The 16,442-nt window shown below is 43.3% G+C and overlaps 1 protein-coding gene across 1 annotated transcript in view; it reads right to left on the reverse strand.

Annotated features, from left to right (window-relative positions):
- Positions 1-5,637, reverse strand: part of LOC122671382 (phytochromobilin:ferredoxin oxidoreductase, chloroplastic) — a 33,733-nt gene extending 28,096 nt beyond the window's left edge. Inside the window, exons 1-2 of the mRNA XM_043868558.1 lie at positions 5,370-5,637; positions 1,460-1,579 (exon numbers count right to left, since the gene is read on the reverse strand). Of these exons, the coding sequence (XP_043724493.1) occupies positions 1,460-1,579; positions 5,370-5,573 (324 nt within the window). The 5' untranslated portion in view covers positions 5,574-5,637. The remainder of the gene's footprint in view (positions 1-1,459; positions 1,580-5,369) is intronic.
- Between the last annotated feature and the right edge of the window lie 10,805 nt (positions 5,638-16,442).

Raw genomic sequence — 16,442 nt, forward strand, 5'->3', positions numbered from 1 at the left:
CAAATCATTTGATAGAACTTTTTTAAAGCATCATAGACCTCACTTTTATGTTTCATCAAAAAGGTCCATGTAGTACAGGAACAGACATCAACAAAACATACAAAATAACGATAGCCAAACAAAGAGGTAGTTGAAGAAGGACCCCAAACATCAGTGTGCACAATATGAAAAGGTATTGTAGATCTATTGCCATGGTAAGGATAAAGAGAATGACAATGTTGAGCAAACAAACAGGGTTCACACTGAAAGATATGGGAGGACGGAATAGAAGAAAACAAATGTGGTAATTTTTTTTTCATAACACCAAATGAGGGATGACCCAAACGTTGATGCCACAGAATCACGAAGTCAACAGTACTACGATCACTATACCCACATGCATAAGACTAAGCAACAGGCAAAACGGATGTTCCTGGATCAAGAAGATAGAGCCACTTTTCCTCATGTCCACTGCCAATAATCCTCTTTGTCACCAAATCCTGAAAAATACAATGGGATGGAAAAAGGTAACACAGCAATTCAAGGATTTGATTAGATTGCTCTCTCTCCCTCGCTCTCTCTCGTGTGCAGTCGCTGCTGACAGCTCATCAGAATCTCTCCGGTTACTATTCAAAGGTGAAGGCGTAGTGGACCTCACTGCCCTTGCACTCTTTACACCCCTGCCGGAAGCTGTGCACCTTCATCTCTGTTGGGGGCCTCTTCAACAGCCTGGAAGTGCTGCTCTGCAGCAGATCTTCATCGGCGGTAACTAGAAGGATTGGTCAATGAGGTGGATCGATCTCTGAGTTTGAGTACAGATCTGGGTTCGATTAAAAAAAAAAGAGCGATTGAGTGCTCTGAAACTCACTCTGTTGAGTCAGACTTTTGGGTTTGAGCTACATCAACGGAAACTGATACAGGTAATCCAGCTCTATGGTGACTGGGGCTTAGTGAAGTTAGTGGATGCATAAGAAGATGTATTTTTTCAGAACCACAGGTAATGCGAAGAGCCAGATGATGCAGATATTATACATTTATACATATGAAGAACTATGAAGCTCCCCCCCCCCCCTGGCCCATTTATAAAGGACCATCTGTTAGATAGTTTTATATTGTTAAGAGTATTTGGTACTTTCAGGATCTGATTCAGTGACTTGGGGAAGTCTAGATTGACGTTCAGGAGTTGTCCTCGTCTCAAAATTCAAATTTCAAATAGAAGTCCATGTGCATTTCATTAGGAAATTAAAGGTGAACAGTCGCAGCATTACAAGATAACCTGATCTAGTTTTACTTTTATTTCATACTCTACACAAGAGTTCTAACCATGCCAAATTTCTTATGGAGCAAAGTCCTTATCAAGTTGAAGAGACTGTTCTGCGTAGAAGAACCAACTCCGCAAAATCTTAACAACTATTAAATGCTGAATCTCATTAAATTGAGTTTGAAAAAAAGCATCAAAACACCCAGTGAAAACTGTTACCTGCATTCCTTCACTCCCTTCGATGGTTAAACCACGGAGAAGCCTAATCTTGGGAGCTTGAAATGATAGCATCTGAAGCTCTGTCTGTCCATCCATGGCTTTTAAGGAACTGTATTTCTCCTGATGAAGCAAAAATGAGGTACAATAAGGAATAACAGAAGATCATAAACCTCATGCAAACTCAATGTAGTTCCTATTTCTAATGTAATTTGTGATTTGATATCAATTTGTAGATGGCAAAGTAAAGATTCAAATAAGAGCTGAAGTCAATTAACCAGTGGCAATGTAACACATACACCCAAGTTGTTAATAAAAAAAATGCACCGCTATAAAATCCTTCAAAAGTATTCAGGTGATGGAATGCCAACCATGAAGATTTCAGAGGTTGTAAAATCATCCAATATAAGTGGAAAGTATATTGCTGAAAGCCATGCAATTCAAAACATTCTATTGGCTAGGAAATAATAGAAACTGACAACTTATATATGTTAGAAATCAGAACTAACTAACCAGCAGAAAAGAGAAGAAGAAGAAGAGAAAAAGAAGGGAAGCACACTGCCGAGAGGAGGAAACAGCAGCCTGCAATAGAGAATATGTCTATCGCAGATTCTGGGTTCTATTAATAAAAGAGACGCATAATATTAGGTAAGATGGTTAGGGGTTTATAAGAAATTACCCCTAAGCCCTCGCCTATTACATCTTAACAAATAAGGACTTAAAGAAAGATAAAGAACATAGAACCCCAAAAACCCAAAATAATAATGACAAAACTACCCCTAACTCTCAACAATATAACACTGACACTTCATTTCCTGAAATTTTTCCTTGTCAGAAATTTATCCATCCACAAGCAGCAGGACACTCCTACTGTAGATATCTATTTCATGACTTTGGAAGTTGCCTCATCCTATTTCCCAAGGCAAATAACAATAAATATGTAGGTCTCCATCTTAGCTGTTACATAGATCAGAACCAACAACTTGTTCCCTTAAGATTAAGCTGCCTCAAGATGACCTTGAAGAATATTTCACACTTAATATCGATAAGACAGTCCAAATTCGCAGTCCATTTAGGGAAGGAGCCTCACAACCAAAGTTAAACAGTGGAAAACTAAACCAGTCAAACAGTACCATCCAAGGTATCAACTATCAGTATCAGACAACATATTGGAAGGGAAGTTTTAAGAAACATACCAGAGAGACGCTAAGAGACACAAGATACCCTAAAAATACAATGAATATGCTTAAGATATGCATGGATAAGCTTGGGTACATGCAAGCTACTATTTAAATCATAATACACCATAAATAAGTAGTAATTAGGTCCAACCATAGGATGTTAGATAGTCGGAGCCACTATCCGTCATGTGGCAAATCAGTTAGGGCCCAAATTATGTGTACAAGTTGCCCCATGATACCCTGATTAGTGATTACCTGTCAATTTTGAAAGGCCATGTGGTTGTATAAAGCTTTGAAGACTCGTTACATTTTGAAAAACAAATGGATGGCTAAAAACACAAGGAAAGATGCCAATACATGGATAGTAAACGATTTAGTTCTACCATGAAAATTGACATGTAAGCAATCTAAACCATGTCCTTCCAATTTAACGATAAGATTTGCCAAATCATCCTTCCATGTAGCACATTAGGTGGCACTGTATGGAAGCTTCCATGGGTGGACAGACCACAGAAAAACCTCTACCTAACTATAAAAGAGGAAAGAGAGGGGGTAACATGCGGTTGAAGGAACTGCTTCTCCATCACCACTACTGCCACCGCTGCCATCGCCGCTACTACGGATGCTGGACATATTGAACTGTATCGACCCGTCTCGGGTTGTATCAACCATGACGGGTAAATACATGTTGATACCAGTATTTTGTTTCTCCACGTACCGTATCTGATAGTCTTGTATTGATAGGAACATACTATGTATCGGACCGATACTGTACACCTTGCCACAACAACTCAGCCTTATCCCAACAAAATGGGGTCAGCCACATGGATCCAAGCAAAGACAAAAACATAAAATAGCAATATAAGAAGAAGAACAACATCAACAAGGCACAGAAAAACCCACTTAATCGATGCCCTCGAACAGCTCTATATGGTGCCATACATGGGGCCAAGCCCAACCTATGCATGTCTTACCACACTACCTCTCCAAGGGACATTATAGCCCTGCCCCTAGCTCAATTAGATCCTTCAATCTGAAAACAAAACACTGCCTTGTACAGGTGCATCTCAAGGCCTCTATTGCACAATACCATGCCGCCTCAAACGGCTCTCTCGAAGCTTCCCATTAATAGGGTTACCCTCTACTCAGCTCTAGTCTGATCAATCTTTACATTATTCTTCCTAATCTTGGTATCTACTGCCCAACATTCCGCGCCATACATCATGTTTTGGGTGCATTAGAACAACACAACATCATAGCCATAGTACAAAAACTCGCTTCGTCTCGGTCGAGATTTCGAGAATTTCAAGTATCTCGGTCGAGTCGAAACGAAATGCAACATCGAATTGAAAAAATGCAATATTTCGAAAATTTCGGAAATTTCGGTCATCTCGTTTTGGAAATCTCAGTAATTTCGGTCATTTCGTTTCGGAAATTTCGGAAATCTCGGTCATTTTGGCATTTTACACCCACAGAAAAAATACCATATTTCGACGAAATTTCGGTATCTCGAAAATTTCGGTCAAACCAAAACACCGAAACGAAACGAGATTTTAAACCTTGATCATAGCCCAACTCTACAACTTGCCATCATCCCAAAAATAAATTTAACTTTATTTTCTAGAACTTGGAGACTCGTTCCCCAATACTTTCAAGGGTTCCCTAATTACTTTTTTTGAGGAAAGAGATTTAACAAAATGAAAATCAAGACCACAATTTGGCCATAATGACTCAACTCTTCCTCTTATTTAAAAATTTTGGAGAAAAAAAAACAACACAAATTTGCAGCATCCCAAGTGGATTTCCACAAGAAACAAATCAGGGAATTTCCATGCAGCTTCCGGTAATGATGCCCACAAAATGGTAGCTTTCTTTGAGCCATTTCAAATGGAAAGCTCATCAATGAAGCACCAGATATTAAAACATTCGGTGAAAATCTCATATATATATACATATATATAAAATTGAAATCATTATAACTTAGTTACAATCACCACAACTAGGTAAGGGAGAACACCCAAACACCAAGGATATGTGAAGCCAAATGGTAACCAATAGTTTTTGTCCCAGCACGCATGAAAAACTATATCAGATGCCAATCTGAACAGCTCTCTCGTCAGCAGAGAAAAGCAAGGATGAGCTGAATGGAAGCACCCCATGTCAGACACTAAACCATTGAACGGACGAGCATCACACAGTGTTCAACACTTCAACTCAGAAGTAAGCATAACATCAAACCCACTCCTGCAATCCCTAGACATATGATAGCAGCAAAGGAAAATGTGGAAGCAGTTTACTCCTTCCAACCCGCAACCTCCTCAAACTGGTCAGATGTCAATTTGTAACATGGAACTAGACACCTATTTTCTTGGTGAAGTTCACTTAACAGAATCGATATTCTATTACTGAGCCTCTAGGCTTTTCTAATCTAATAGTGAATTATGCACTAATCTAACCATGAACCCATTTTGTATTCAACTTTGTAGTCAAAACTGAGGTACTCAAGTAAAATAACTGAAATCTGAAGAAGCTTCCGCCTTTTCAAGAAGTGGGACTATGTAAATTAAACGAAGAACCCATTGGACATCATAAACCAAGTGAGGAAGTAAATGATATTTGAAGCAAAGTTGATTGCTCTGTTTGGGTGCAGAAGTCATACGAAAAGTTTCATATTTTTGGGAAAAAACAACAGTAGAAGCACATAAAGGAAAGAGCAGAAGACCCAAATTCACCTGCAAAGGAGAGGAAATCAAATGGGCTCGACGTTGTGTTTCTTCCAAAGCGAAGCTAACGAATTTCTGGTAAGAAATTACAGCTACTTCCAATGAATGTCTTCGTCTCCTCCTCATCAATGGAGCTCCTATTCTGAACTCAAAGCTTAGAAACTTCTGCAACGAGGAATCCATTGCTGGGCTTTCAGTTAAACGGAACCCCATGGAAGTATAGAACCCTCCCCAGAGCTCGATTTGTTCAAAAATCTTTGTTTCGGTTCTTGGGCTTTTACACGTGCCCCCAGAGTTTTCAATTATTTACAAAAACACTTATGAGTTATAGATATTTACGGACACCACCCTACTTTCCAAAATATTCAATAAGTACACCCAGTCAGCTAACCTGGGACTAAAACGTTAGAATCTTTTATTGACCAAATTGCCCTTCCTGCTAAACTAGCCTCTCTTCCATTATTTCTACTGTGGAGCAAGAACAAATCAAAAGAATAAGCCCCAACAGCTACTACACCTCCGAGGCGACCACCATTCTTGCCGCTGAGCTGAAATTGGCCATCTATGGCTTCCAACGACCTGAAAATGTAGAGATGCTACTCCTCCCATACATATGCTACCTGCAAATTGGCACTCTATTTTCCCTGCTGTTGAGAGAGTTGCTCTTGAGATCTGCTACGCCTCTCATCTTTATTTGACTAGCAAATTAAACACCATTAATTAACACGGAATCATCTAATTATCCGTACGAACCACAATCTGTTTGCGCGAAGACAATGATTGTGTTGATGATCTCCGACGGTGAAAGAAACAAAGGTAAAGCCATTGCAACCATCAACGCAACACCAACAACCCCACACACCAAGCTGGAAATCTATAATACCTCCCTCACTCGATCCTTCGGATCATCATTTCGTTGTCGGAGCTCCGGCGTTCCTCCACCATGGGTTGCTTAAGTTCCTTGCCTCCGGAAGCTCAATAGGCGAGGAATTTCTTCTTACGTATATAGTAGGTGCATGCAGCAGCAACTCATTGCTCTTATATTTTCTGATTTTCCTTTCTTCTTTTCTTGGTGATTTACATAGATGAATTCTCCCCAATCTCTTCCCTACATTGAAATGGTTGTTCTCCCCCCTCTTTACTCGTTTCCCTTTTACTGGTGCTAACCAAAGCCCAACCAAAAGTAGACCCTTGGATCCAAACTCAACTCAACCTGAGAAGCTGACTAAAAATCAACTCTAAACACACATCAGATTGTCTAGTCCAACATATGAACCTGATTTTTGAGATCTATTGGACTTGCCAGAAGTAGTTGCCCTATAGAATGTCATATGAATGTTCACAGATGTATCAAAGATCTCTTTTAATTGATTCTCTTCATCGCCTAAGATGGAACTTTAGAATGTGTAAATTGTAATTCAAGGCTTTAAGCAAATCATCTTCACAAAATTTAAACTTTGGATTGCATGATATTCTTGTTGTTTTCACATTATTAGTTGTTAACTAAATGCTCAGAAACAGAATTATTCCCACACCACGAGAGGATGATTAGCTTCTTGGATCAGCTGTTAGTCATTGCCGGTGATAAACCTAAAATACATAGTCCAGTTCTGAGATGCCACGTGTCTTGACTGAAAGAAGTCCATTCGATAAATCCAAGAGGAATAGACCCAAGAAGTCATCCAGAAACCAAGTCTTCCATGCAAGCCAACGAGGTCTAACCATGATGTCACCGCCAAGGTCTACGTCATCTTATCATTAGAAGGACGTTATCCCAAAGAGATGTAGTGATCCTATTCGGACTCATACATCAAGGATCATTATCCAACACGTGAAGAACACGCATATCTATCTATTAGGGAACCTCTTCCCTACCAAGACTCTACGTCTCATAAAGAGACACCTTACTCCGTGATAGACTCTTCCATGAAGAATACTTATCACCAACAGGGACTCTCCACACCACCATACTCTTCAAATAATTCATCTGTTGCTAAGAGGGATCTAACTAAGGCATTGGAGAGTCCTAGGCCGGAACCACACCGGTTCTCCCTTATCCCTGACGTCCTTTTGCAGGTTACGGCACCCGAAGGACCTATCGGAGATTTTCTGATGCAACAGATTGACGTCGTCTATGGGAACGACGCTAGCCAACTTTTCTACTAGCTCGCTTCCTCAAGTACTCAATGGCACCGCGTAAGAAGGCTGCTCCCTCTACCAATGCTCCGAGGGAGAGGAATGAGACGCCCCCACAGGAGAGCTCTCGTCGGAGAGCCAATAATCATGAACTTCAAGAGACGGAGAACCTGGAGAACGAGCACGTCGACGCAGGAGAAGTAAATCTCAATAACGAAGTAGCCGTGGAGGTTGTACCTGACCCAAACGCGCCGGCAACTGTGGGTCAAATCAATGACTTACAGAGACAAATTCTACCTGACCAAGACCTCTTTCGTGACTTTCTAAGGCAGCGGGCGACTTCCCGCACAAGGGTGATGCCACTGCCAAGGACAAGACTAATCCCTCGGCAAGAGCAAAACCCTAGGAGGTCGCTCCCTGAAGGTGAAAGATCGAAGAGACACGCGAGACACGCAGGTTCAATCCATCTTCAAGGTAATCCTTCATATCATCCCATGAGGACTGCGGATCTGTCGATCCGATTGGAACATGTGGCATCCCAGACACAGGCCGGTGGAACCTAATCAGGATGGTATGATCAGAAGATCGGTATTCCAAGGGAAACTAGGAGCAAGTCGCACACTAAGGCCAAGTCGAACATATCGTGAAGAAAGTCCCTCACGTTCACGTCAAGGCTCATCACGTTGTAAACTCTCACCATCATGTCGTAACCTCTCACCATCACGTCAAAGCTCACCGTGGGAGGAAACATCAAGAAGGGGTCGAGAGTGGGTTCATAGTGAACGCACAACCAGGAGTGATGGACAGTCACGTGATGAGGAGTTAGATAAAAGACTCCGAGAATTGGACGAGAATTTGGAAGGATTGAAGAAATAGACAAAAAGCGAAACACACTCCATACCAGGCCAACATCCATTCTCGACAGACATCATGAGCGCATCTCTCCCCTCCAGATTCAGGTTACCTACCTTCGAACTCTACAGCGGAACCAGGAACCCCAATGATCACATTAACTACTTTAATGGGATGATGACCCTGTATGGTGGATCAGAGGTCATCTCTTGCCGAGCTTTTCCGGCATCCCTCAAAGGTGCGGCCACTTCGTGGTTCTCAGGGCTTAAGCCTCGATTAATAAACACCTTTGCATGCAGAACCCTCTGCGAACAGTTTGTCACCCGCTTCCAAAGCAGCGTCAAACAAAAGAAAACCACAGTCAACTTATTGAACGTGGTATAGAATCCAGGGGAATCCCTCAGGCAATATGTCACAAGATTTACGAAGGAATCTTTAGAGGTTAGAGACCTGGACGACCAAACTCAACATGCAGCCCTAGCCGGGGGCATAAGAGACCTAGACCTCATCAAGGACCTGGCACTGCATGAGACCAGGACAATGAGAGAACTATTGGAGCGGTGCAATGAGTTCGCCAACATGGCCGAAGTACTGCAAGCCCGAAAGAAAGTAATCAAAGCCAAACCACAAAAGAATAAGAGATCGGCACCGGATGTTCGCGGAGAAAGCAAACAGACTAAAACTGAGTGCCGATAAGAGAAGGGTGATCGCCGATCGAAAAAAACTGAGTGTTGCCCAAAGAGGACTGATCGAGCTGGAAGCCCCGACTACACTCCCCTGAATACCACGAGGTCACAGATCCTTATGCAGATTCAAGACCATGGCTTGGTCCATTGGCCGCGACCCATACTTGTAGGACCCGAGAAGTGAAATCCAAACAAGTATTGTCTCTTCCACAAAGACACAGGACATGACACAGAATAGTGCATTCAATTGAAGAGGGAGGTTGAACAACTCATCAAAGCAGGGAACCTGAACAAGTACGTAAAGGGAGGTCGTGAGGGTCGTTCGGGTCAGGGAGGTAGAAATCATCATCGGGGAAGAGAGGAGCTGCAATGAGAGGAGAGGAGAACAGATCATGATGGGGACAGAGGCCTCCACAAAGAAAGAAGGGATGCTCCATAACCAAACAATACCCAATGAGCCCCAATCCTCACTATAGTGGGGGGACTAGGACAGGAGTCTACAAGAAAGGCAAAGCCTGTGCTCGGTTTGTAGGGGTAACAGAGATGCTGAACAAAGTAGCTAAGACAGAAACGGTAATCTCCTTCTCGGACGCCGACCTAGAAGGAGTGAGCCCACCGCATGAAGATGCCCTCGTGGTGCAGGTGGAGATACCCAATCGAGCCATGCATAGGATGCTGGTTGACACCGGAGCGTCCATAGACGTAATCTCACTGGAGGCCTACAGGCAGTTCGGGTTCAGTGATGATAAGCTCAAGCCTGAAGCAACCTACCTCCATGGGTTCTCAGGAGCCTCCTCTTCCATTAGAGGAACAATCGAATTGCCAATCACCTTCGGAGACCACCCTCGGCAAGTTACGATCATGGTTACCTTCATGGTAGTAAGGTCAGTCGTATCCTTTAACGGCATCCTGAGATGACCAACCCTAACTGCCCTAAAGGGAATAGTATCACCGATATACCTGAAGATGAAGTTTTCAATAGAGAATGACATTGGCGAGATCAAGGGGGACCAGAAGAAAGCTAGGGAGTGTTTTTGCACTATTTGTTAAGAAGAATAACGGCAACACTCGGGGGATGGCACTATGCATAGAGAACCTCATTAGCGATCAGAGGGATGAGTTCACAGAACAAAGAGGAAAGCCGGTGGAAGACCTCGTCCTATTCCCTCTTAACGAGGATGAACCCACCAAGATAGTGCAGGTTGGATCGTTGCTAGACAAAGAACAGAAAGGTAAGTTGGGGCGACTCTTGAAGGAGAACTCGGATGTCTTCGCATGGTCGGCCTCCGACATGCCAAGCATACCTCAGCACATTGCCGAACACAGGCTGTACGTGGATCCAACTAAGAAGCCAATCCAACAGAAGCGGAGGAATTTTGCCCTCAATAGACAAGCTGCAATCAAAGAAGAGGTCGAGAAGTTGAGTTGTTCGGGGTTCATCAGGGGGGAGAAATTCCCTACTTGGCTCGCAAACGTCGTGATGGTCCCCAAACCAAACGACAAGTGGAGAATGTGCATGGACTATACCGACCTAAACAAGGCATGTCCCAAAGATGAATACCCCCTACCAAGGATCGACTTACTAATCAATGGGACCACAAGCCATGAGATGCTAAGCTTTATGGATGCATACTCAGGCTACAACCAGATCCTCATGAAAGAAGAGGATGAGACCTACACGGCATTCAGGACAGATTAGGAGAACTATTGTTATCACGCCATGCCGTTTGGGCTAAAAAATGCAGGAGCAACCTACCAGAGGATGGTCAATAAAATGTTCGAGGCACAGATCAGACGCAACATAGAAGTGTACATAGATGATATGCTCGTAAAAAGCATCAAGGCCGAAGATCATTTAGCCGATCTGAAAGAAGTGTTCGAGGTATTGAGGAAAAACCAGATGAAGTTGAACCTGGCAAAGTCCACCTTCGGCGTGACATCAAGAAAGTTTCTAGGCTTTATGGTTTTGGCTCGAGGCATAGAAGCTAATCCGGCGAAGATCAAGGCCATCCAAGAGATGTCGCCACCTCGAACAGTAAGAGACGTGGAAAGGCTGAATGGAAGGATAGCAGCCTTTACAAGGTTCATGTCTTGAGCTGGGGACAATTACCTACCATTCTTCAAAACTTTGAAGAACCTAAGAAGCCCCAAAGACTTCACATGGAAGGAAGAATGTCAGAGAGCCTTCGATGAATTAAAGAAATATCTGGAGAGTCCACCGTTGTTGGGGTGACCAGAACCTAATGAGGAATTGCAACTCTACTTGGTGGCAACCCTAGTAGCAGTAAGTGCAGTATTACTATAGGAAGAAGGCAAACAACAGAAGCCCATCTACTACATCAGCCACATATTGATCGATGCAGAGACCAGGTACACCAAGATAGAGAAGATAAATCGGCCTTGGAACTCTGAACATCCGAAAAAATTTTTATCAGTAAAGCATCAGCCACAATTAGTTTAGTTTAGTTATTTTCATGTTTCAAGAATTTTTTGAAGTTTTTTCCAAGTTGAAAATTTTCAAGTAATAAAAGCTCTTAGTTGCACTTCTCCATTGTCGATCAAGTTCGCACAAGCACCAAGACATTTTGACCATGAGGCTCTATGCCAACCAAGGCTTATCGGTCATGAGGCTCTGTGCCAACCAAGGCCTATCGGCCACGAGGCTCTATGCCAACTAAGGCCTTCGGCCACAAGGCTCTATGCCAACCAAGTCCTTCGGCCATGAGGCTCTGTGCCAACCAAGGCCTATCGGCCACGAGGCTCTATGCCATCCAAGGCCTATCGGCCACGAGGCTCTATGCCATCCAAGGCCTATCGGCCACGAGGCTCTATGCCAACCAAGCCCTTCAGCCACAAGGTTCTATGCCAACCAAGGCCTTCGCCCACGAGGCTCTATGCCAACCAAGGCCTTCGACCACAAGGCTCTATGCCAACCAAGGCCTATCGGCCACGAGGCTCTATGCCACCAAGACCTTTAGCCACAAGACAACAGACCATAAATCGCAATACGTACAAGAAAATAAGTAAGACTCAAGCACAAAGTGTCACACCCTGAATTCCAAACCACCGGAATTTGTGACCAAAGCATACAAATACGCTCCCGTAATACCGCCAGGATCACAGATGCAGTATTTAAGCTAACTCTTCCACACCGCATAAGACACAAATGATCAGGAGAGAATATAATATATAATTAAATCAGAGTAACGGAAGCTAAATGATATTATAATAACATAACGGTCAATGTTTATCCCTGCTCAATAAACCACCATAAACACACTCAAAACCATGATGACATCCCATCAGGACTTATGTATTACATAGTATATAAATAATACATTCTTCATGACGGGATCAAAATAATGAAGTAGTTAGTATCGAAAGGTAATATCCAAAAGTAATATCCAAAAGAGGCCATCGGCCCAATGTCTCAAGAAGCTACTCTCCTAAGTAGCAAGTCTCACAGTAGCAGTCTGGTCCATGCTCCCCTTCCTCAGGGGCCCACCAGTCCTCGCCACTGTCGTCCTCAGGGGCCATAGGCTCCGAGCCGATTGGCTCCACCAAACCTGCATCATCATCTAAAAAGAAGTTTCCACGAGGGGTGAGCTCCACTGAGCCCAATGAGTAAATCAAATCATGCAAAGGGTTACAATATGCATGGATGATAACGTTATGATGCATGGAGCAATAATTACATTTGCACCTAACTCTAACCTCTAAGTCAGGTATAGTACTACTGTAACGCCCTAGGTAGCATCCCCGGCCCTCCATCTCTCTCACGTAGATGGCCTTCCGACGATGTCAAACCCGAGTTGCGTAGGGAGCCTGCCGGTCCCGGTCCTCGATCGGACTCGCCGGTCCCAGCACCTCAATCGGTGCACACTGGTTTACCCAGTAAACCCCCAAAGTTAATCCCACTGCTATGGTTCTGGTCCTCGCGTCAGAATCGCCGCTCCCAGCACCTCAATCGGAACACACTGGTGTCCTCGTGGGGGATTATCCAACACGTAAACCCCTGTTGGCAAGGGTCGTAGTACGGGGTACGATATCGACCTAACCAACGACATCTAGTACCTAGAAAAGGTGAGTATGTACACGTGTAAGCCAGGGGCCGAGTCCATAGTCCCTCCACCGGGCTCGCTATCATCACGCTCCCCCCAGCTTTACACGCACACATACAATCACAATACAGATATCGATCCCAAGCCCGACGCACACTACGGTACTTGGATCCCATCATGCTCACACATTCCATCATCATTAACCATTCTCACATTTCAATATAACGTCACATAATGTTATCCATCTCAACGCACACACCATATGCTCTCATGCCAATGTCATATCGCAATCGAAGAATTTAAAGTAAAATGCACCCTAGCTATACATGTAATATGTAAGCATTTCAATCAACACATTTCTTACAACACATGGTCCATCAACCAACCATGTTCAATAACCATTCATACATGTAAATAAAGGTAAATCACAACCATGAAGCATAACACATTTTCAAACATAGGTTCGGGTATCCGATTTCCTCACCTTGAGTTTTGGTTTGATCGAGTCGTGGGTGATCCGGCGTGCTAAAATATGAGTCGACCCCCGTGTTTGGGTGCCCTAGATGCACAAAAAGACACACAAGAGGCTACTACTAAGGTTCCCAAAAGGATAGGAATCAATAGGAGTTCAGAAAGGTTAATATTGCAAAAAGGTAGAAGCAATTTCTGAAAATGGTAGAAAGGTTTTGGGGTTGCTTCTACCGTTTTCATTCTACCTTTTTTAGGCAGAGAGAAAAAGGTAGAAAGGCAGACCTGAAAAAGGTAGAAGGGTACCTGGGTTGCTTCTACCGTTTTCATTCTACCTTTTTTAGGCAGAGAGAAAAAGGTAGAAAGGCAGACCTGAAAAAGGTAGAAGGGTACCTGGGTTGCTTCTACCGTTTTAATTCTACCTTTTTTAGGTAGAGAGAAAAAGGTAGAAAGGTAGACCAAAAAAGGTAGAAGGGCACTGGGTTGCTTCTACCGTTTTCAGCCTGACTGCATCTACCTTTTTACAAAAAAGACCGACATTGAAATATTTTGCTTGGGCTTTGGTTTCATGGCTTAAATGGGTATATCCTAGGATTATACCATACTATTATGGTTAGAGTTATCACCCAAATCTAGGGTTTTAGGTCTCCTAAACAAGAGGGTTTATAAATCCAAGCTTACACATGAGATGGGTTATAGATTTAAAATCAATGAACCCTAGCTTATGTATTCTTGAGCTAGAGTTGACATTGATGGCTTAGGTCACCAAATGGGGAGGATGGAAGCCTTTACTTACCACATCAAGGAGGTTTTAGTACCTTCCATTAATGGTTTCTCCAATAGGTTGGTGAAGCCATTAATGGTAGGACACCACCCAAAATCCAAGGATGGAGAGGTTAAATGGAGATGAGAGAAGTAATGGTGGTTAGGTGAGGGACCTACCAAATGGAGATGGTGAGGGAGTGAATCCTCCTCCCTTCCTCTCTTCCTTCTTCCTCTCCTTCTTTCTCTTCTTTCTCTTCTTTTCTTCTTTTCCCCCAAATCAATTTAGGTTTAGAATGAGATGAGAATACTGGTTTTGGTGTTATCTATCCCAAAAGGTCCCTAGGGCCTGTTTAGCTGGATGTTGGTCCTTAGGCCTAAATGCTCTAGGGTCTGTTTGGTTGGACACCAAATCTTAGTTTCAAGTTCAAGTTATTGGGCCTCAACTTTATGAGGCCCACAAGCCTTCTCTATCTATAAATTAAAGGGGTGCTATACACCCAAGCCCAATCATCTATGCTTAAAATGGAGTATAAGAATAATGATTTACTCCCAGTCATCATAAAGCGGTACATCGAATCGGCCCGGGCCCCGCGGGTCCACCTGCGGAGGGTACGCCAAGAACACTCCCTTGTTTACAAACTTCCCCCTATCTTTGTCGATGAACCTATCCTCGACGACCTCCCCCGTCTCAAAATTAACGATCTTATGGGACGGTTTGAGAATCATTGCCCATAGTTGCCTGGAGTACCCCGCCGCCGATTCTACACAAGTTTAACCAGACCGGTTAGACCGGGCTTTCAATCGGGGTTTGGGCACAGATTTAACACAAAGATTCAAGGTAAAGATAGTACTGAGATTCTGAAAGCAACTACAAGTACTTGAAAAAACAAAGTATCCTATGACATAAAAGAAAGAGATAACATCATAGCTCAAGAGGAACAATAATGGCACTGTCACGCTCGGGAGATGACACCCTCAAGGATGAAGGATAAGGAGCCCTGGAAAGCTGGGGGGAACTATGCTCAGAGATTGAACCACCTCAACTGTTACATCTGCTCCTAAGATTCTAATGGTTTATCTCTAACCTCGTGACTTGTAGATGGTGTTGCCATGTATGCTGGTGAGCTGTTCTCGATGATGGTCAAACCCAGCTACAAGATTATTGACTTTGACACGGGTTTGCCCGTCGAGGAGAAGTTTCTCAATCAGAAGTGGGGGAAATTTGTCGATGGAAACTTCACCGACTATCCTCCCAGTACAAGCCCTAAGAGTGAAGAGTACCTGAAGGAACACCCCGTGTCGTGCCATATCGACACTTCGTCTCTCGAGAAGTTAGCATCGCTATGAGGAAACTCTTTAGAGTCACGGAGGACATACCGTGATGGGCAAGGGGTAATCTACTGACCCTATTTACTACTTGTTACTACCCTCTAGTAATTCTGAAGGTCCGGGCCAGCCTGTGGAGCTTTGATAGAAGGGTCGAGATAAGGATGTAAACCCACTGGTCAAATTCTGCTACTCTGGCAGATTGACCCTTGTTTAATTAAAATGGCATAACTTCTTCTTCCAAAATTCATTTGCTTTGATTTCAATTTTTTTAGAAACTAGATTCATAGAGCTTAATTTTATTAGAAGAAACCATTCTCCAATTCTGATTCCAAGTGATCTGGAATTCCACTTCAAACCCAAATTTTACTGCTGTTGCACTACTGGTCGATCTAGATCAACCACTTCGATAGACCAGTGCTGCTGTCCTGTGTAAATTTCACACCCAATGTATGGGGCCCAATGTCTCGCACCCCGATTCATCTCCCCACACCTAATTTGACCCGTGGGAATATTACCCCGACAATGTGACCATGTGAGGCCCACTTATAGGCTTAAGTGCTTAGGGATTGGCTATAGAATGTGTTTTTCTTTAAAACTAACCTAGCCAAGCAGACCCTAGGTCTTCTACCTATATATAAACTATCTTAAACTCCAGAAATACAACCCTATTCATTTCGTTGGAGGGAGAGGAGAGAAAAGAGAAGAGAAAGAAGGAGAAGAAGAGGAGGATAGGAAGGAAGAGAGCTTGGATTCCTCCATTGTGCTTGAGATCATCAAGCCAATAT

The sequence above is a fragment of the Telopea speciosissima genome, chromosome 8 (genome assembly GCF_018873765.1).
Source record: "Telopea speciosissima isolate NSW1024214 ecotype Mountain lineage chromosome 8, Tspe_v1, whole genome shotgun sequence".
NCBI classification, from domain to species: domain Eukaryota; kingdom Viridiplantae; phylum Streptophyta; class Magnoliopsida; order Proteales; family Proteaceae; genus Telopea; species Telopea speciosissima.